Source organism: Saccopteryx bilineata, chromosome 5, assembly GCF_036850765.1.
Source record: "Saccopteryx bilineata isolate mSacBil1 chromosome 5, mSacBil1_pri_phased_curated, whole genome shotgun sequence".
Classification (NCBI taxonomy): Eukaryota; Metazoa; Chordata; class Mammalia; order Chiroptera; family Emballonuridae; genus Saccopteryx; species Saccopteryx bilineata.
Window position 1 is genome coordinate 20,423,801 of NC_089494.1, and position 21,838 is coordinate 20,445,638.

Below are 21,838 nucleotides of genomic sequence, written 5' to 3' on the forward strand. Positions count from 1 at the left end.
AAAACACGAACAAAGGACCTGTGGGTTTTACCTCATAGGTGTCCTTGATATAAGGAAAAGCCACACCGACTTGAGGATTAGCTCTTCTGTCATAAGCATATCGCACTATGGCCACCATGTCTAGTTGATCCAAAGCACGGACCAGGGAGGAAAGGGCCACTGCTGCCGCCTAGGAGGAAAGACGCACGTGTTCACAACACGCAGCACGGGAGAGCTTTCTCAGCAGAGCCACGTGCTCCTAACTCGTTCCTCCTCTTTCAGGTTCTCTAAATGTCCCCCTTGACCCACTCCAAGGCCGCACTGTACCCATTTGTCCTAGGAGGAAAGACGCATGTGTTAACACACACACAACACGGGAGAGCTTTCTCAGCAGAGCCACGTGCTCCCAACAGGCTCCTCCTCTTTCAGATTTTCTGAATGTCCCCCTTGACCCACTTCAAGGCCGCACTGTACCCATTTGTCCTAGGAGGAAAGACACATGTGTTCACAACACGCAGCATGGGAGAGCTTTCTCAGCAGAGCCACGTGCTCCCAACACATTCCTCCTCTTTCAGATTCTCTAAATGTCCCCCTTGACCCACTCCAAGGCCGCACTGTGCCCATTTGTCCTAGGAAGAAAGACACATGTGTTCACAACACGCAGCATGGGAGAGCTTTCTCAGCAGAGCCACGTGCTCCCAACACGTTCCTCCTCTTTCAGATTTTCTGAATGTCCCCCTTGACCCACTCCAAGGCCGCACTGTACCCATTGTATCTGATCACATTTACTGTACCTTTTCTGGACTTTACATCGTTATCTAAACTCCCTCGTATTGCTTCAATCTTCCTTATTCTCTGAATTCATAACCTCAACCTCTAAATAAACACAAGTCTCAGCCTTCCTAAACAAAATCTTTCTCTGTCCTTCTCTCTCCATAAATGACTGTCTATCTTTCCTCTTACCTCTGAATTCCATGAAATAACTGTCTTCCTGTGGTCACTGCTAAGAACAGAATTATTCTTTGATCTAACTCAGCTACCGATCCCAGTGTCTCAGCAAAATTACCCTCTGAAGTCACCGTGGCCTCCTAACTGCTAACCCGTTGGTCCCCTTTCTACCTGACCTCTCAGCAGCACCTGACCACCCTTTCTGCCTACTTTCTCCTCGGCTTCGGAAACAACACTCTCCCCTGATGATTACACTTTGGGAGCCACTCCTCCCCTGGTTCTTCTCTTCTTCCAACTAATCTTGCAATTCTGCTTATGACCTTTCCCTCCTTACTCTACAGCTCTACTTGGCGATTATTTTTCCCAGTTTCATGAGTTGATGTATCGTAAGTCTGTATGTCCAGCTTTAAAATTCCTCTAAGATTCAGACTTACATTGTCTACTAACTGGTAGATATCTCCTTTGGTTATACCTCAGGTCTCTCAAACTGTTCATAACCCAAACTAACTTACTAGCTTTCCCCCATTCTCCTCCACTCCTGACTTCCATTAACACCACCTCCCCGTCAACCAAGCATGCAGCCCCAACGTCCTGACAATGCCACCTTACTCATCCCTCACCTTCGAGAGTTCGCCCAACTCTACCTCTTGCCATCTCTCACACCTGTCCGTTCTCTTCCATCACTGCCTCTGTTCCTATGGCTCCCTCCATAACAACATCCTGTGGTTCCTCTATTCCAGCCACAGCGAGCTGATCACTATTCCTAGGCAGGTCTTGTATTTTCCCTCCTCCGGCTGTTTACTCATACAATTTCCTTCTAGTTAGAACGTCCTCTCCAAATCTCTGGCTCTCTAACTTTGAATCCATTTTCAAGGGTCAGTAAATTGATGGTCCCCTCCATGTGAGATTTGCTTCAGCCAGCTCTCTCCCTCTCTGTAACTCCCCAAACACTTCGTCTGTACTTCTCACAGTTCAGTATTACAGCGAACGCTTATCAGTTATCTACTCATATTCCCATTTCCTTCACTCAAAATCTCTGACCTCAGGACGCTGTCATCAAAATCCTCAACAGATTTCATGATAGACTCATCACCTTTCCAGTTCAATTCGAGGAACTCTTACTTAGTGCCTAATTGCCAGGCACTGTCTTACTGCCTGTAGGAAACAAAAATGTCTCTGATCTCACTGAGCTACTACACTCTTTACTAGCAGGCATGAGATACGCACCAAATACAGGCGGCATATATCCTAACATGCCCCTTAAGAGAGACCAGATAAGCACAACGGGAGTCTGAAAAGCGATTACTTCTAATTTGTTTGCAAGCTTTTATTTGGATGTCTTTGATAGGATCGACTGGGATATTTAAAGTAAGGAATGACGGGGTCTTGAATGACTGTTCATTACAACACAACACTACACCTGTGGGAAACTCAATTCAAGCTCCATTTCCTTTCCTTTCTCTCCTCCCCTCTCTTCCAAACACAGTGCAAACTGGCACATAAAAGTGTAGATTCTCTATATAATAAGATAATTATACGTTAATGACTAGAGAAAACATTTTTAAAAAGAAATTTTTCATAGACTCAGAGTTTTTTTGAGCTGAGAAACAACAGTACTCATCTAGTTTAACAACCCACAAGATGAAGAAATTTCCTTTCCAACACCTGCTGGTGGTAGTAGGCTGTGCTGGGAAACTGGTAAAAGTGGGGATCTGGCCACCTCACCAGGAACCGACCCGTCTGTAGATAGTCATCTTCATTGACAAAATAATTCTTCATCGTGAACAAACTACCAACACAGTTCATTCTTATTTCGTGTAATACTTCTCTGATGGATGAAGAGGGCTGTTACGTCTGCCGTCCCTCCTGCTCCCTCTCCCCACACAAGTCCTCCCCATGCCATCTTTTATGGAAGTACTCACGACTGTTCTCACTCCTCTGCTTCTCTCATCAGAATAACTACTTAGTATTATTCTTTAATTATGACACAAGAACTAACACCAAAAAGTAGCCGTTTTCCATTAGTAGATAAAAACTTTTCCTTGAATGAACTCAAAGTGACTCTGTAGTCTATAGTTCACAGAGGCTGGCTGGGAACCATGCTAGCCATGAAGGCCACCCTTCACCAGCAAATCTAGATAACCACAGCTGTGTGGTACGATATTCTTCACTGTGTCCCCAGCACACATGAAGCGATCATAATTTTCTTTGCGTAAATGGAAAATAAGTAGTAGTTAAAACTTCAGCATACGTGTTGACAGTATATACCAGAACTGCATGATGACCAGCAGCATTTGACCTCAAGAACACAGTTTCAAATGTGAGGATGCACATTGCCTAGTGTGCTCTATTGAATCTGTGCAATGCCGAATGAAAGCCAAGTGTTTTCTTCTCCTAATTTTAACTGTTCTGATAGAACAACGGCATATCCACCTATGAGATCTGCAGCCACCTACCCTTCGGAAGTGAGAAAAAGAGGATTAAGAGATAAGGACTAGATCTCTTACACCATCACTCCCCCCCTTGCCCCAAATAAGCCTTCTGCGCCCAGTTTACTAATTTTAAATGCAAATACTTCCAGGATTTGCTGATCTGCTTCAGTGGTCTTCAGTAGCAGATTATAATCTCCCGTTTAGATTAACATATCCAAGGAAGGAAGTTCTGACTCAGAGGTTACACAGAAAATATTTAGAGAGAGGGCGGGAATGGACATAAGTTGCAAGAGTCCTGGGTAGTGAGCCAGGCAGAAACCAGCCTAGAGACAGACACTCCCTGGAGGGAGGGAAGAGCAGAGAGAGAGAGAAAGGAGGGGATGGGAAAGACAACCTTCCCAATGGCAGAAGCGGCCCGGTTAGCCGGTGAAGCTCCCCCGCCGGGAGGCCAGAGCCAGCCTACAGACAGACACTCCCTGGAGGGAAGGAAGAGCAGAGAGAGAGAGAGGAGGGGTTGGGAAAGACAACCTTCCCAATGGCAGAAGCGGCCCGGTTAGCTGGTGAAGCTCCCCGCCGGGAGGCCAGAGGCAGCCTAGAGTTCAGTGCCTGTGAAAATGACAACGGCAACCTGACCCCAAGTCTCCTGAACGTCTGCCCATGACATTCCCATACCACATGCATGTGTTCACATGCTTTTGTTTGTAACGCTCACTCCTGTCCAATCGCAGGGCTGCGTCCTCAGGCCCTGTGCTCATGCTGTGACAAACTCATCTAGCGCTCCTTCCGTTTCAGAATTAAAGGTCAGTGAGTTTCTGGCTGCTGTTGCAATAATTAATGTCATTTTAACTATAAAAGCCTAAAATGACTCACTGACAATGACAGTTCCATTCTGGGGCACTGCCTCAAAGAGCCACTGTCAACTCACCTCATCGTCTTTTGCTGCAAAGACTTTCAGAACCTGGTTTCCCATGAAGTATCTCCTGTGGACCTAGGAGAGTGAGGAAAGAACTGGTTTCAACCCAAAATTTCTTACTGAAAAGCATTCACAGGTACTAGAAACAATATAGTACCTGAAGATCAATTCAACCCAACCAATACTCTGAGCACCTACCTAATGTGAAACAAACATTGTTCTGGGCATTATAGACACAGTAAGGAACAGGATACAGATCGCCCTAAGCAGCTTAGACAGATAAATATGAATTTTATTTTTTTTCTGATAGAGAGAGACAGACAGACAGACACAGGAAAGGAAAGAGAGAGGTAGGAGAGTGATGAGAAACATCAACTCGTAGTTGCTTCATTTTACTTATCCACTGACTGCTTCTTATATGTGCCTTGACCGAGAGGCTCAAGCTGAGCCAGTGAACCATTGCTCAAGCCAGCGACCCGGGCTCCAAGCCAGCGACCCTGGGATGTCAATGATCCTGTGCTCAAGCCAATGACTCCGCATTCAAGCGTTCAAGCCTGTGCTCAAGTCTACGAGCCTGCATTCAAGCCAGCAACCTTGGGTTTCGAACCAGGGACCTCAGCATCCCAGGTCAATGCTCTATCCACTGTGCCACCACCAGTCAAGCCAGTAACTTTGTGCAGCACTAACAGACAGTGCTGCAAGAACACAGAGTGCAGCCTTATAATATAGTATTACAGATTGGTGCTAGGAGAGCACATAGAAGGGCACCTAGTTTGGGAATGAGGGGTTGGGGGGGCTTCTGCAAATGGTGACAACTAAGTTAAGCTTTAAAGGATGTGTAGGAACTGAGATAGAAAGTCGGGCACAAGAGTTCTGGGCAGAGAAAATAGTGTGAATAAGCCCAGAGTGACATAAAACACAGTGTGTTATACTTGGGGAACTGCTTCTGGAGAACAGTGCCACAGTGCAGGGGAAAGGGGGCAACTGGATTAGCAACGATCAGCCATGAAGTCTCTTATCAGCAAAGTGACGTGGTTTGGACTTCATCGAAAAGGGCAATGGCTTGCAGAGAGCAGAGCAAAGAACAAGAGAGGCAGCACTAGAGGAAGGGTGACTAAAGCAAAAATAAATAGTGTCCTTTTTCTCCCTTTAAGTTGCTCACCTCACACAGGATCAGAGGGGTCAGAGATTAGAAAGTGAATACTGAAGAGGGCCCACTATCATAACCACCTGCACCTGCTGAACTAGATCAACTTCTCTCTGATCGACATAATCTTGAGTCGTCAGCTTATTTATGAGAACATGCCATATGCTAAGGCAATGCTTCTAAACTATTTTTTTTGTCCTCCCACCTCTAAAGCTGAGAAATTATGAGCATTTTCATAGAAACAGTAGCTCAAGACTAAGTCTCAAATGTGTGGGGTGAGCCTGACCAAACGGTGGCGCAGTGGATAGAGCGTCGGACTGGGATGCGGAGGACCCAGGCTCGAGACTCTGAGGTCACCAGCTTGAGCGCGGGCTCATCTGGCTTGAACAAAGCTCACCAGCTTGGACCCAATGTCGTTGGCTTGAGCAAGGCGTTATTCGGTCTGTGGAAGGCCCGTGGTCAAGGCACATATGAGAAAACAATCAATGAACTAAGGTGTCACAACAAAAAACTGATGATTGATGCTTCTCATCTCTCTCCATTCCTGTCTTTCTGTCCATGTCTATCCCTCTGTCTCTGTAAAAAAAGAAAAACAAAAACAAAGCAAGCTGTGGGGTGAGGCCCACAAAATTGAAATACCCTCTATCTCCACTTCCATTCCGGTTTGAAAATCATTATTTGAAATATATGGGAATAATCTTGTATTTTCTAGTTTGCTACATTTACACAGATTTGCCCTCCTATTAGAATTTGTAATAGCTCTTGATTGATTAAAGAAGAGCTAATGAATGGTATGTCTTCCTAAGCCACATAAATGACTTTTCAAAAGACAGTCAGACATTTGGAGGAAGTTCTGGCTAAATTTTTATCCATCCCATAATTAGATACCCAGAACACTGACAACTTGGAGAAAGACAAATTGAAAGGACTCTTGAAAATTTTAAAAAGAAATGTAATTCATATTTCATAAAAAGGAACGTCCAAAACCAAAAACCCTGTTTTATATAATGAAATGTTACACATCAATTCCATCCAGAAATGTTGGTTTCCCTTACTTTAAGGGGTTTAAATAAATATTTGAGTTTATTAATTTAAAAATAATACTAGTCTGTTACAAGGTGCATGCTTATACTTTCTTAGCTGATATGAAAAACAATTTGCTCCTAAGATGATGTGTATACATACATGTGTTAAGATAACACATGAAAGTGGGTATATAAAAATTAGACTATTTGAAAATGAGGCTATCTGGTGGGCCTATTACAACTAATCAATGGCATAGACCAGGGGTCCCCAAACTTTTTATACAGGGGGCCAGTTCACTGTCCCTCAGACCGTTGGAGAGCCGGACTATAAAAAAAACTATGAACAAATCCCTATGCACACTGCACATATCTTATTTTAAAGTAAAAAAACAAAACAGGAACAAATACAATATTTAAAATAAAGAACAAGTAAATTTAAATCAACAAACTGACCAGTATTTCAATGGGAACTATGGGCCTGCTTTTGGCTAATGAGATGGTCAATGTCATGAGATGGTTCCGTATTTGTCACTGCTAGCCGTAACAGGTGATATGACGCGCTTCCGGAGCCGTGATGCGTACATCCGCATCACCGGAAGTAGTACTGTACGTGAGCGACGCCACCCTTTCACTGACCACCAATGAAAGAGGTGCCCCTTCTGGAAGTGTGGTGGGGGGCGGATAAATGGCCTCAGGGTGCCGCATGCAGCCCGCGGGCCGTAGTTTGGGGACCCCTGGCATAGGCTCTGGAGTGAGACCTGGTTCAAAACCCACCTCTACCACCTTCTAGCTCGGGGCCCTTGGGCCAGTTATTTAACAGCTCTGAAGCTGAATTTCTAACATGTAAATTATGTATCTTGGCAGCTGCCTAAGAGGATCGTAAAAGAATTAAATGGGAATTTATATAAAATGCTTAGCATATTGACTGTAATATTATAGGCGCTCAATAAATGGTAGCTGTTGTGATTATCTTCATGGTACCTATCTGAACGTATACTTAAGATAAAAATAATTTGAAGCTTAAAAGTAAAAAGTTGATTTAAAAAAATACTTCATGACTTAGAAGTTAATTTTAGGTTAATAAAAATCTTTAAAAATAGAAAAATGTACTTTTTGTTCAGCTCACTCTCTCTTGCTTTGCCTTCAACTACCCCAGCCCCTCCCACCAGACACAGGTCACTGCGCTTTCTGAGTTCTGATTCCCACCTGCACATGCTTTGGGTGGGTCTTTCTGCCTGTCTGGAATTAGGAAAACCCAGTTCCCAATACGCCAGTGTCAAAAACACATCTGAATCAAGGTTCTGTTTCAGTGAAAAGACTCACAAGGACTGCCATTATTAACCTTAAGTTTTAAGTTTATATACCTCCCAATGTGAATAACTTTATTTTTAAGAAATGCATATTTAGAATAATTTGTTAGAAAATTGTTAGATTCTTAATTTCCAAAAAGTGTTTATTCTCACCATTAAAATCTCATTGGCTTGAAGTAAATTCTCCCAATTTTCAGTTTGTGAGTCTCAAAAATGTATCTAACAGTTTGGGCATATCATGAAAAACATTCTCCCCAACTCACTGAATTGTTCTAACACTGAGTTACACAGGACTGCATGCTTGAGCAATGTGAAGAAGTTCAAACCAAGTATAATGGGTAATATTTATTTGTATTATAATTCTCAGTTGAGTACATCCAGAATCAACAAAAATATTTTCATCCCTATAGAACCTGAAAAGATACATTTTATACTTATTCATTCTCTTTGGTTGCCTACCTCAAGAACAATTTCTTCTAAGATCTCCGGGAATCTTTAATAACCCTGTCTAGGATAAAATATACATTAGTATCCCATGGCCTTCAGGGAATTACTGCCGTTTCCCACTGTGTCTATTTTGTGCACCGCCACATTGGTATCTAAAAAACATGACCTATGAACAAGTTTCACATCTTAGACCTCTTTGCTGGGCACTGACTGGCATAAACCAGTGATATTCTAAGAGGTCTGTGGCCATTCAAACACCAGCTAGACATTCATTCCTATAAAACACTCCAGTATACATAACAATTTAGAAAAAGCAATACAATAACAAAGAACTAGACATTTTTTAAGGCAACTATGAGTTATGACTGACAACAAAGCTAAAAATGTGACTTTTAATTGAATCTATTCTTCTGATGTTTCTAGACCTTGTTTTTCCTCTTCAAAACTCAAACATACTGACACTACATTTTAGAAAAACTCCAAGTGAAATAAATATATAATATAAATAAAAGGACCAGTCAAAATCACACCATCTCAAATGATAACAAGAAAAAGCTCATTTACTTTGTTTACAATTAGTAGAAAAAAGTGCTGTACCTGAGAAGATCTACAAAATCCCAAAACAGAGAAGCACTTCCCCTCCGTTTTGTATTTCATCTGTTCCTCGTCCACTTTAGAGAAGGGAATGATATCACTCCCATAGCGAAACCCTAGAGAAGAAGAGAAGGGCATCTGTTGAGCATATGGGGCTGCATTTTCTCAGAGATGAAATTAGCCCCCCATATACATCAACAATACATGCACGCCCCAGATCAAACCTCCATATAATAGTCCCTGGAATCAAATTTCTGCCCCTTGTGATGAATTGGGGGGGGGGGGGGAGCAACAGATACATAGTATATACAATATAGTGTCAATTAAACTCTAGTGACATTTTTGAAGTATACATTCTGCAAGCTAGTTCCCTTAATGATTTTCCATCAGAGAGGAAAGAATGTAGCAAATGCAATGAGCTAGTTATCTTCCAAAGATAAACCATAACAAGAACATATTTATTCAGAAACCTGGAGGGCCACAGAGAAAAATGCCCATAGAAAATTTTCAAAAGAAAAATTTTCAAAAATGTACACTGGAGATAAACTTTAATGTAGAAAACATTCAATTGATAAGTTGGATATTTTTCTGCATTTAAATTTATTTTCTTTCTGGGATTGGATAGCCTACTTTCTTCAATTACTTAGATTGCTGATATAAATTCTAGGCGGTCAGCTTCTTAAAAACAACTCCCACCCTGTTCTAGGGTCTCTGCTCTATGGAGGTCATGTCTTTTCAATATATAGCCTTATATATTTCATGGGGAGACAGATCACCAAAATCCAAGGATTGTGGCTTTGGGTAAAAGGAAAAGCACAGGCACCTTTTCTCCACGAGACAAGGACACGTGTGTGTTTAAGGCAGACTGTGATCCAGTATTTATTTGTTCCTGTCAATCTGTTGATATCATGTATTTAGCTAAAAATTTTTTCTACTTTTGTTTGTCTTCTTTAAAAATTCAAAAAAAAAAAATTAACAGGGAAGTGTAGAGCACGTGATTAAGAGTGATATAAAAACCAAATGTTTTTCCTGACTCTTCTCTCATCAGACACCTTCATACTTCTTACTGAATCATTTAATAGTAACTTGAAAATTCTAGTGAAACCTGACCTGGGTGTTTTGGTTCAGCTATTTAAAGGGGGAATCAATAACTAACTTCTGTACATGGCAAAAAGTACCGAACAGACTACACATATGACCACGTCCCTTTCCCCACACGCACTAGGATAACCTTCAGCCTGTCATTCAAACCCGTCCTTACTCAGAATAGCATGTAAACACAGACTCTGAAGGACAGCTCTGGGTTCAGGTTCTACTAGTTGCTAGCTGTGTGACTCTGAATACACCAATGAAAGCTTTCCGGTCACAACTCTTTCAGCTATAAAATGGAAATAACAACAGTGCCAGCTTCCTTAGGTTGTTGTAAGGATTAAAAGAAAAAATACATGTTATCTATTAGATACCATCCTCCAGTACGAATCCGTATAAGCCCAATACTCCAACCCAACTACCTGTTATCACTGAGAAGGCCCTCTACTCTCCTGTCTTATACCCTTCATCGTGTTATTCTTCCTACTTACAAGTGGGTCATTATACTTCGCAAGCGATGGAGCCATAATTCTATCGTAGGTCTGACTCCAAAATTCATGTTCTCAACTATACTCTGCTACCAAATGGAATTAAAGAATTACTAGAGACTGTATGGTAATGACTACATTCTACACATAACCCATTAGGAGAAAGAAGCCATAACCAACACGACCACCTTTATCATCTCCCGCCACTGGCCGATAACACACACAAATATCCACCAACACTGCAAAACAGTGCCACAGAAACAAGGCTTTTCCCCCAAGGCCTGCAAACTGCAAACTAAGGCTATGCTGTGCAGCACAGAGTCCAGCAGTAAATATATAAAGACCCTGGTTTCTAACTTAACCATCATTTGGTATCTTCTCATTTTAGCTCTTGAACATTCAGACACTCTCAGCTCGTTCCTAGGCCCCCCAGATAGAGAGGCCATCTAGACACGCTATACACATCAAATGAGTATAATATAAAAACTACAACTGTAAAGATCCTAGTGAACATAAAGCATACAACAAACACAAATCCTTTTTCTTATCCCCTAAATTACTTTACGGGAACATATACGGCACTTTAAAATAACCTAAAATTAGCACTCAGAAAAATAATCAGCATGGAAGTAAAAAATAAATAAGAATAAATAAAAAAAACTTGATTCAGTCACACTGATGTAAGCATTTTCCTAGCTAGAAAGTTTCAAACTTTAAAACAAAGCCAAGGGGCCCTGGTCGGTTTGCTCAGTGGACAAAGCATCAGCCCAGCATATGGCCGGCCCAGGTTTGATTCCCAGTCAGGGCACAGAGAAGAAGCAGTCATCTGCTTCTCCACCCCTTCAACTCTCCCTTCCCCCTCTTCCTCTCCTTCAGCCCCTGGCTCGGTTGTTGTCGGGTGGAACCCAGTCGGGGTGCCTGCGGGAGTCTGTCTCACTATCTCCCCGCCCCTCCTCCTACTTCATAAATAAGTAGATAGAAATAAAACAACGCCAAGTATTAAGTCCTGTCACATGAGACATTTAAAACTCAGTGAGGTAGGAAACCCAAGTGCACTGCTGGGAACCATCCTGCCTCAGCCCCAACAGAGCGACCTGCTGTCTCACAATCGCTCAAAGAGCTGTGCCTCCAGACCTCATCGAAATATCTCTAACAAACAATATACTACAAATCCCAGCCTGCCTCCTATCACCTCGAAGAACATCTCTTCCAGCAAAGTGGGAACTCCCTGGCAGACCCCGGCATACCTTGAATAGTATCTTCTTTTGGAACTTCGGTTTCATCCTCGTCATTCAAGCAATAAACGGTTTCTTTTTTTATATCTTCCTTTTTTAGGGTTCTTGCATCCACAACTGTCCAAGACTTTTTAACTTTTTCCGGCAGGATCTAATTTCCAATAAATTAATAGATAGATAGAAAACAGAAAAGGCTAGGATTCCAATCAACAAAAGGTGAAAATCTAATATACTCTCTACAGAAAAACATACAGGAAATTAAGCTAGCTGACCTGTTTTGTATGCTCTTGCCTAGTGTGGAAATTTTCATTTATTTCATAATTCTTTCTACATTTCATCTTTTCCCCAGGATAATATATACAAGTAAACATTAATATTTGTATATATTCAAGTACTTTCTATATATAAAATTTTCAGACTGTCTAATAAAAAGTGACCATATATCTCATTACCACTGTTTTCCAATAAAGAAGTCTACCTGTAGTCAGAAATTGATATGAAAATTTAAAAGAAAAAAAAATACTAGAAAGAAGAAAGGCAGGAGACTACTGGCAATTCCCAGGAACACTATTCTAGGCCTTGATGGAACCAGAAATAAAGAAGTACCTGCAAAATCTCAATGTAATAAAGTCCACATACGACAAACCCACAGCTAACATTTTACTCAGTGGGGCAAAACTAAAAGCATTTCCCTTAAGATCAGAAACAAGACAGGGATGTCTGCTTTCATCACTCTCATTCAACGGAGTACTGGAAGTCCTAGCCACAGCAGTCAGACAAGAGGAAGAAATACAAAAGGCAACCAAATTGGAAAGGAAAAAGTAAAGTTCTCATTATTTGCTGATGATATGATACTGTATATATAGAACCCTAATGACTCTACCAAAAAAAGCAATTAGGGCCTGACCAGGTGGTGGCGTAGTGGATAGAGTGTTGGACTGGGACGCAGAAGACCCAGGTTCAAAACCCCTAGGTTGCCGGCTTGAGCGCGGGCCCCTCTGGTTTAAGCAAGGTTCACCAGCTTGAGCCCAAGGATACTGGCTTGAGCAAGCGGTCACTTGGTCTGCTATAGCCCCCAATCAAGGCACATACGAGAAAGCAATCAGTAAACAACTAAGGTGCTGCAACAAAGAATTGATGCTTCTCATATCTCTCTCTTCCTATCTGTCCCTCTCTCTGTCTCCGTTACAGAAAAAGGTTACTAGAACTGATAAATGAATTCAGTAAAGTAGCAGAATACAAAATTAATATTCAGAAATTAGTTGCATTTTGATATGTCAATAATGAACTATCAGAAAGGGAAACTAAGAAAACAATCCCATTTACAATTGCACCAAAAACAAAAAGACACTCTAGGAATAAATTTAACCAAGGAGGTAAAAGGCCTGTACTCATAAAACTATAAGTAAATGAAGAATGAAATCAAAGAAGATACAAATAAATGGAGGCATATACCATGTTCATGGATAGGAAGAATTTACATCATTAAAATGTCCATACTACCCAAAGCAATCTAAAGATTCAACACAATCCCTGTCAAAATACCAGTGGTATATTTCGCAGAACTAGAGCAAATAATCAAATATTTATAGGAACCACAACCCCCCCCCCCCAAAAAAAGCCTCACCAATGTTGAGAAAGAAGAATAAAGTTGGAAGAATCACACTACCTGATATCAAACTATACTGCAAGGCCAAAGGAATCAATACAGCATAGTACTGAAATAAAACAGATATATAGAGCAATGGAACAGAATAGAAAGACCAGAAATAAATCCATTGTCTATGTCAGGGGTCCCCAAACTTTTTACACAGGGGGCCAGTTCACTGTCCCTCAGACCATTGGAGGGCCGGACTATAAAAAAAATTATGAACAAATCCCTATGCACACTGCACATATCTTATTTTAAAGTAAAAAAACAAAACGGGAACAAATACAATATTTAAAATAAAAAACAAGTAAATTTAAATCAAGAAACTGACCAGTATTTCAATGGGAACTATAAGCCTGCTTTTGGCTAATGAGATGGTCAATGTGCTCCTTTCATTGACCACCAATGAAAGAGGTGCCTCTTCCGGAAGTGCAGTGGGGGCCGGATAAATGGCCTCAGGGGGCCGCATGTGGCCCGCGGGCCATAGTTTAGGGACCTCTGGTCTATGTGGTCAATTGATATTTGATAAAGGAGGCAAGAACATACAATGGGGTAAAGAGAGTTTATTCAATAAACGGTGTTGGGAAAACGGCATATATGTGCAAAAAAATTTAAGCTAGACCACCTTTTTACACTTTATATAAAATAAACTCAAAATGGATTAAAAACTTAAATGTAAAACTTAAAACTATAAAAATTCTAGAAAAATACACAGTCAGTAAAATCTCTGAGATTTCTCTTGGCACTATTATTTCTGATATATCTCCTCAGGCAAGGGGAACAAAAGAAAAAATAAACAAATGGGACAACATCAAACTAAAATGTTTTAGCAAAGCAAAGGAAACCATCAAAAAATGAAGAGAAAACATACTAAATGGGAGACCATATTCACCAAACATACATCTTGATAAGGGGTTATATCCAAAATTTATTAAAAACTCATACTACTCAACGCCAAGAAAACAAACAATTAAAAAATGGCAGAGAATCTGAATAGACATTCTCTAAGAAGGACATACAGAAGACCAACAGACAGATGGAAAGATGCTTAATGCCACCAACTGTCAGAGAAATGCAATTAAAACCACAATGAGATACCAACTCGTACCTGTCTGAATGGCTATCATCAATAAATCCACAAGTAATGACAAGGATAAATAAATGACCAGTAATGGCGAGGACGTGCAGAAAAGGGAATGCAGACTGGTGCAGCCACTGTGGAAGACAGTATGGAGTTTCCTCAAAAGATTAAAAATGGATCTGTCTTATGACCCAGTGATTCCACTTCTGGGGATTTATTCAAAGAAATCCAAAACACACTAATTTAAAAAACACAGGCACCCCATGTTCATTGCAGTATTATAATAGCTACGCGATGCAAGCAACCCAAGAGACCATCAGTAGATGAGTTGAGAAAAAAGCTGTAGCACATATACACAATGGAGTATTACTCTGCCATAAAAAAGAATGAAATCTTACTATTTACAACAGCATGGATGGGCCTAGACGGTATTATGCTAAGTGAATAAGTCAGTCAAAGAAAGACAAACACCATATGATTTCACTTACATGTGGAATCTAAAGAATAAAACAAATGAACAAACAGATTGAATCAGACGCATAGATACACAGAGAGAGCTGGTGATTGTCAGAGGGGAGCTAGGGTTGGGGCAACTGGGTGAGAGAGGTGAAGAGGCTAAGAAGCACAAACTAGTAGTCACAACATAGTCATGGGGAAGGAAATAAAGCATAGAAAATATAGTCAATAATATTGTGATAAATATGTATGGTGCCAGTTGGGGTACTAGAAATATTAAGGAGAACACTATGTGAAGTATATGATTGTACACCCGATATATAATTATAAGGAAGTATCTGCAAAGATTTCATGAATGTGGAGTGTGTGTGTGTGTGTGTGTGTGTGTTGGAATTAAGTCCCTGAAGATACAAAAAAACACTTGAATATAGGAAAACCTGTTTTTTGTATATTTTGTATATTTAAATGCCTTTTAGATATTTATTTTGTACATTTAAATAAAAAAGGCTAAGGGCCCCAACCAGTTGGCTCAGTGACAGAGCATTGGCCCAGCATGTGGATGTCCTGGGTTCAAATCCCAGTCAGGGCACACAGGAGAAGCACCCAGATGCTTCTGCGCCTCATCAACTCTTGCTTCTTGTTTCTCTCTCCCTCTCTCCTTCTTCCCTCCTGCAACCAAGGCTCAATTAGAGCAAGTTGGCTCCAGGCGCTGAGGACGGCTCCATGGCTTCCCCCACCTCCTCAAGCGCTTAAAATGGCTCTGGTTGCAACAGAGCAAGGGCCCCAGATGGGCAAAGCATCGCCCCTACTGGAATTTCAACAAATAATTAGCAAAAGCAACTCATTTATGAAACTATGCTAGTGTACATAAACATATGTATTATAAAAAGCATATTTCACAGTAACAAGTCATCATTTCTTCAATGTTTCATAGAAAACTGTTACTACTACATCATTAATAATGGAGTTAGCTGTAAGTTTTCAAACTTCTCACTTCTCAAATCTTTTGTATTGCTTATATTTCTGCTATATGATGCTATAATGATACAACTTAATGCATTACATTTTCTTTCTTTAAGAGAAAGGTCTGGAACTTATGATTAACAATTAATTATCAATGGAGAGAAAGAGAATCAATCTCTATTAGTGACAATTCATAAAACTTCCTCTCCTAGCATGCCTTTTCCTAAAAGATAGAGATGATACAAACAGGGAGAGTAGTTAGAGAAGCAGTGATAACGGTTTGAATAACCCACACGTAAAGTGTCAGTTCCTTATGTAAGCATCTTTGTCTGCCAGATAACATTTCTTTTAAAAAACGTGTAGCAACCACTTACCGATTTATAAGCCAAAATCTTTATAGACAAATTGGAGCCAATGGTAAGCTGACAGGGCCAGGGCATGGAAGACTTCTCAATTTTCTTAAAGACACACAGTTGTCTCAGACTCTCACTTAATAAAGAAAAAATACATGATGAAAGCAACGATTTAAAAATGTTAATTGTGCTGAATTGATGTGCTTAGTTTTCTAGAAAGAGAAGTGAACTGTTGTTGACCAAAAAGAGAGGAAGAGCAGAGGATGGCAGCAATGTGACAATCACAAGTCGGGAGACAGCCAGGATATAACTGAGCTGGCTTAGGAGGAAAGGGTTGAATTACCTTACTGACAAGTGAAAACAAACATCTCTATCTTCCCCTATTCAACCTTTTCTTCCAATGCAGCCAGTTACCCTTAAGTTTTGTTCAGGTCCAAGGACATTTTGCGGATATGACAAAAGCACAGTCAGAAACGAGTCTGCACATAATATAAAGGGTTCACCAAACTCCCCGAAAACTTTGGACATGAGGATAAGACCCCCTATCTAGGACTTCGCTAGGTGGGCACCATCCTATAACATCACTACTCACAACTCTACAATTCTTATTTAATTCCAATTCTATTAAATAAAAGGCATGTGTATCTGCACATAATAGAGAGAGTTCAAGACTCTCCAAGGGTAAAGGAACTTAGCAGTCTGTACTTGAGTCTTAAAGTAAAGCAGAGAGAAACGAGTTTCTTACTGGGGAGGGAGGGGGAAAGTTGGGTAGCAAACACCATGTAAAGTTAAGTCCAGATCAATTCTATTTTTATCTGGCCCCCAATCAAACACAAGATGACCGGCAATATTTGAAATTTATGGAATTCACTAAATAAGAAAGAAAGGAATTAATGACCAAACACATTCAAATATACAGTCTAGACTTGGTACAAAAAAATATATACCCAAGAGACAAAGAGAATTATGTGATGTTATACAGTTATGGGCAAGAGGCCTCAAGAGACTCCTATTTTCAGAAATAATTTACAATGAGTAGCAGACACTCTACCTGACATCCTACTTCCAAAGCTTATGATATTGGATTTGTTAGGGAATGAGTGGGTTTGAAACAGATCTGTCTCACAGGACATTGCTAGTCCAAGTGTGAGTCATGTCTAAAACCATCACGACGTGATTTGGATTCTGTTCCAGAGGAAGTTCTAAAGACCAGCATGTAACACATGACATCTGAGAACAACTGGATCAGCTTTCAGTAGATCTGAACCTTCCCAAGAAGTCCAGTCCTCTTCCTAAGATCTTCTAGGTGAGGGTAAGGCTAGTCCAGTACTGTCCAGTACAACTTTCTACGATGATGGAAATGTTCTATTTCTAACTGCCTATCCGATGAGCTATTAAAATAGTGTGACCGAGACACTAAATTTTTAATTCTGCTAAATTTTAATGAATTTAAATTTAAATAGCCACATATGAATAATGGATACTGTATTAGATGATAAAGTTCTGGTCCACACCTTCTTGGCAGACCTAAAATCATAGTTCAAACTGCTGGACAAAACACAGTAATTCCCTCCTTGTTATGTATAGGAAAATAAGCTTTTTAACAGTAATTTGTATTGATGTATAATTTTTCTTTCTGATATGATGGTGCACACCTTTGATTAGCTATGTATTCCCCCGTCAGAGCAAGCCATGTCCAAATTTGAAAGGGAAATAACTTAGGAACACATATTACACATTATGACAAAGCACATCACTTCACAGGATTCCTGATTGTTTTGCCAACCGCTTGTGAAATCACAATCTAATTTCCATTTACCTGTAACTTTTCAAGGGTGTCTGTATTTAAAAACCAGGGTGCACTGCTTATCAGTGACACTTCACCAGAAAGTCTTAGGAACTGTGGTTGAGAGAAGAAATTAGAGCAGATACACACTATAGTTACTAAAAAGAATCACAACGGTTGAAGCTTTACTTCAATTAAGAACTTTGTTTAAAATAACTGTACTTTATGTATTTATTGAAAAAATGAAACCAATTTGCCAACATCAAGTGGTATGATCCCTGAGAGTTGAAAATGACCCAAGGTGTACTGACTGCTGCATGGTCAAGCACTCTGCTTCCACCTTTACCTGGTCACGTACTGCTCTAGATGCTATTGACCCCCCTTGGGTCCTTTGCTCTAAGTAAATTCCAACCAAAAATGACAACAAAGGAGACAGTCTCTCCCATAGTCTTTAACTTTAACTCGATGGTTGAAAAAGTAGTTTGCTTTATTGTTATAGGGTACTTAAAGGATTTCATATTTCTTAAACCATTCTGTCTTTATAAAACCCACATGAACTAAGTAGATCACAAATTTCTTACATTTAGGGGTTTTCTGTTTTGTTTTGCCTAACCAAAGTATTTTGTGGCCAAATATTTTTTGTACAATCACTGTATTATAGTCTCTCGCCTCCCAAAACCTAAACGAGAGGTGGGCGGTGAATACCTAGATTTGCCATCAGCATTTGTAATGAAGTATGTGTTTTGTAGCTATGTGAGAAAAAAAGACCCAAGAAGTGTGCACCAAGCGTGGCATACAGAAAGTCTACCTCACCTTTTACACTTCTTTTAAAAGAAATTTTTTTTTTTAGCCGAGACAGAGACAGATAGGGACAGACAGGTAGGATGGGAGAGAGATGAGAAGCATTAATTCTTTGTTGCGGCTCCTTAGTTGTTCATTGATTACTTTCTCATACGTGCCTTGACCAGGAGGGGCAGTAACCGAGCCAGTGAACCCTTGCTCAAGCCAGTGACCTCAGGGCTTAAGCCAGTGACCATGAGATCATATCTATGACCCCACGCTCAAGCCAGCAACCCAGCACTCAAGTTGATGAGCCTGTGCTCAAGCCAGTGTCCTTGGGGTTTTGAACTTGAGTCCTCTGTATCCCAGGCCAATGCTCCATCCACTGCATCACCACCTAGTCAGGCACCTTTTACACTTTGACTTGTTAAATATACATTTTGTGGGGCTATGTATTTCCAAACTTCACTGACACAGCCCTGGAAACAAACAAGAAATCTTGTACCAACCACACAAACCTAAAAATAAGAGATTAGGGACTAGTGTACCATTTCCTTAATGAAAATCAGAATATTCATTAAAGAATAACTGCTAATTCAACAATGGCCCAGAACAAGGAAAACATCAGGAAGCCCTCTGCTCAAAAGAGAAATTTGCATAGGTAAAACTAAAAACTGTAATCCAGGCTTTCACTTCTCACCTGAAAGAATAAATTTCATCCAGCCCATCTTCACCTTCTAAAGCCAACATCACCCTTTTCACCATCCGGATACCTTCTTTTTGCTGCTCGGTAATTCCTTTTAAAGGAAAGGAGGGTCCATGGTGGTCTGAGTGCAAGTTGCCTTCTCCTCTGTCCCCAGTTCCATCTTCCTTGTCAACTGGGAAAGGCAAACTATCAGGAAAAGATGAGCAGCAGTTAAGACAAGCTCTGGCCCTGGCTGGATAGCTCAGCTGGTTAGAGCATTGTCCCGATACGTAGAAAGGTTGTTGGTTCGATCCCTGATCAGGATACATACAGAAAGAGTTTAATGGTTCTGTGTCTCTCTACCTCCCTTCCTCTCTCTCTGAAAGCAATAGAATAAATGAAAGAAAGAAAGAAAGAAAGAAAGAAAGAAAGAAAGAAAGAAAGAAAAAGAAAGAAAGAAAGAAAGAAAAACAAGCTCTGAAGCCAGATAACCTGGATTCCGATCCCGTGACTGTCACTCACTAGCTATGAGAAAATGGGCTTGTCAGTCAAGCTCTCTGAGCTTTAAATTTCCCATTTGTCAAATGGGACTTCTCTACCTTTGCCAATATTCTATCAGTTTCAAGCAGCAGAAGCCTCCTGATTTGGTAAAAATGGGAAATTTACTGGCTTACATAACCCAGTAATTGAAAGGGCAGGGCTGCACACGGCCTTAGGATGACAAGTCTCCAATGGCACCCACATTACCTGACCCTCTCTTCATCTCCGTCTTGAGTCTGCAGAGTATCTGCTTTCCTGCTGGCTCCCTATCTCAGACTGGCTTCTTCCACGGTCCTGAACACATTCCAGTGCACATTACCCAACTCTACTATTTAACCCTCTACTCTCAAATTAAAACAAAAAACAAAAAACCAAACAAACTAGAAATCCCAGGTAGCCTGGGGACATCTAGAAGATGTCAACCCTCATTCAAACCATTAGGTTTAAGTTTAGAAAAAAAGAATTCTAAGAAAAAGTCTAGGCAGACAAATATCAATAAATAAATGCCTGTTAATTAATGATCCCTCAAAGTGATGATGAAAATCAGCAAATATGTATGAAATATTTAAAACTCAAATAACGTTACCTGTTTTTACTATACATAGGGAATTCCTACACAGAAATCAGGTAATAGCTATAAATAAGTAAAACCTATTTTGTACTTGTGTTTCACTCCAGTTGTTTGACTGAAATGAGACTGAAACTAGATTAAGATTCAATAATCAATATACAAACTAAAAAATCAACCAAAATTTTATGATGATATTCTGCATGGCACTTTACAAATGCTTTCATGTAAACAATCTCATTTAACCCTTATGTTAGGTGGATAGAGATTTCTACCTCATTTTTTTTATTGATTTGAGGGGTGGGGGAGTGGTGGGAAGCATCAACACACAGTAGCTGCTTCTCATATGTGCATCGTAGCTGTTTCTCATCTGTGCCTTGACCGGACACGCCTGGGGTTCTGAACCAGCAACCTCAGCATTCCAGGTCGACGCTTTAACTATTGCGCCACCACAGGCCAGGCAGAGGTTTCTATCTCCTATTTTCTAAAAAGAAACTGAAGCTACAAAGACGAAGTAATTTGGTCAAAGCCACATGCTAGTTAAGTGATGGAGCCAAGACTCAGTGATCTGATTACAAGGAACCCTCTTTCCATTGCCCCTGGAAACCGAAACGGAATTCAGCAATTGTTTTTTTCAGTTCACTCAGCATTACCTGTTGGTCACCCTTCATGGATGGTTATTTTAAAGATGATTTCTCTATCATTTTATTTGCTCTAATTAAAATAGGGCTTCTTGTTTTTATTTTTTCTATGTATAGTTAACATGACATATTTGCATGTCCTGTGTTACCTATCAGATAAAGAAAGTGCTCCGGAGAAACGGTGTGGAACAGTTTGCATCAGGCTACTGACGTTGCCAGAACATTAACCAGGAAAAAGGGAAGAATGACATAAACATGAACAGTCAGGAAGTTACCCAGGAAAAAGTGACACAAACAGTTCTTTCTACCCTGCATTAAACCAAAAATAAACTTTCTCAGTAGTGAGTAGAAGAATCTAAAAACTAGGTCCAAGGAACAGCCCTGCTCAGAACACAATGCTTCTTGGACCTGCTGGTATTTTTTAGTCCACCTAGAATGGCCAAACATACACAGCAAACACTAAATAATAGATGGCAAACTCTACTTTGTATGCTGGAGGTCTGAAGAACAGGGAGAAAACATAGTGCTCCCACCCCTTCCAAAAAGTACAACTGGTCAAATAAGGAGCCGGTAGAAGAGGCTGTTGGTTTCCCTCTCCAGCACGCTTTCCAGTAATGTCACATAAAAGTAGCCCTTCCCAATGACATCGACAGACGTGCAGAGTGCTTCAGCCACACGAAGGCATCCTGAGATTATAAACAGGGAACAGAAGCCCAGCTGGGCTTTT

General features: G+C 40.5%; 1 protein-coding gene across 1 annotated transcript in view; it reads right to left on the reverse strand.

Moving 5' to 3' along the window:
* The window catches only part of XRCC5 (X-ray repair cross complementing 5), a 93,139-nt gene that overhangs the window by 62,274 nt on the left and 9,027 nt on the right, over nt 1-21,838 (reverse strand). The window contains exons 6-11 of the mRNA XM_066232446.1: nt 19,378-19,569; nt 16,133-16,247; nt 11,620-11,758; nt 8,799-8,911; nt 4,285-4,347; nt 32-169 (exon numbers count right to left, since the gene is read on the reverse strand). Coding sequence (XP_066088543.1) covers nt 32-169; nt 4,285-4,347; nt 8,799-8,911; nt 11,620-11,758; nt 16,133-16,247; nt 19,378-19,569 — 760 coding nt within the window. The remainder of the gene's footprint in view (nt 1-31; nt 170-4,284; nt 4,348-8,798; nt 8,912-11,619; nt 11,759-16,132; nt 16,248-19,377; nt 19,570-21,838) is intronic.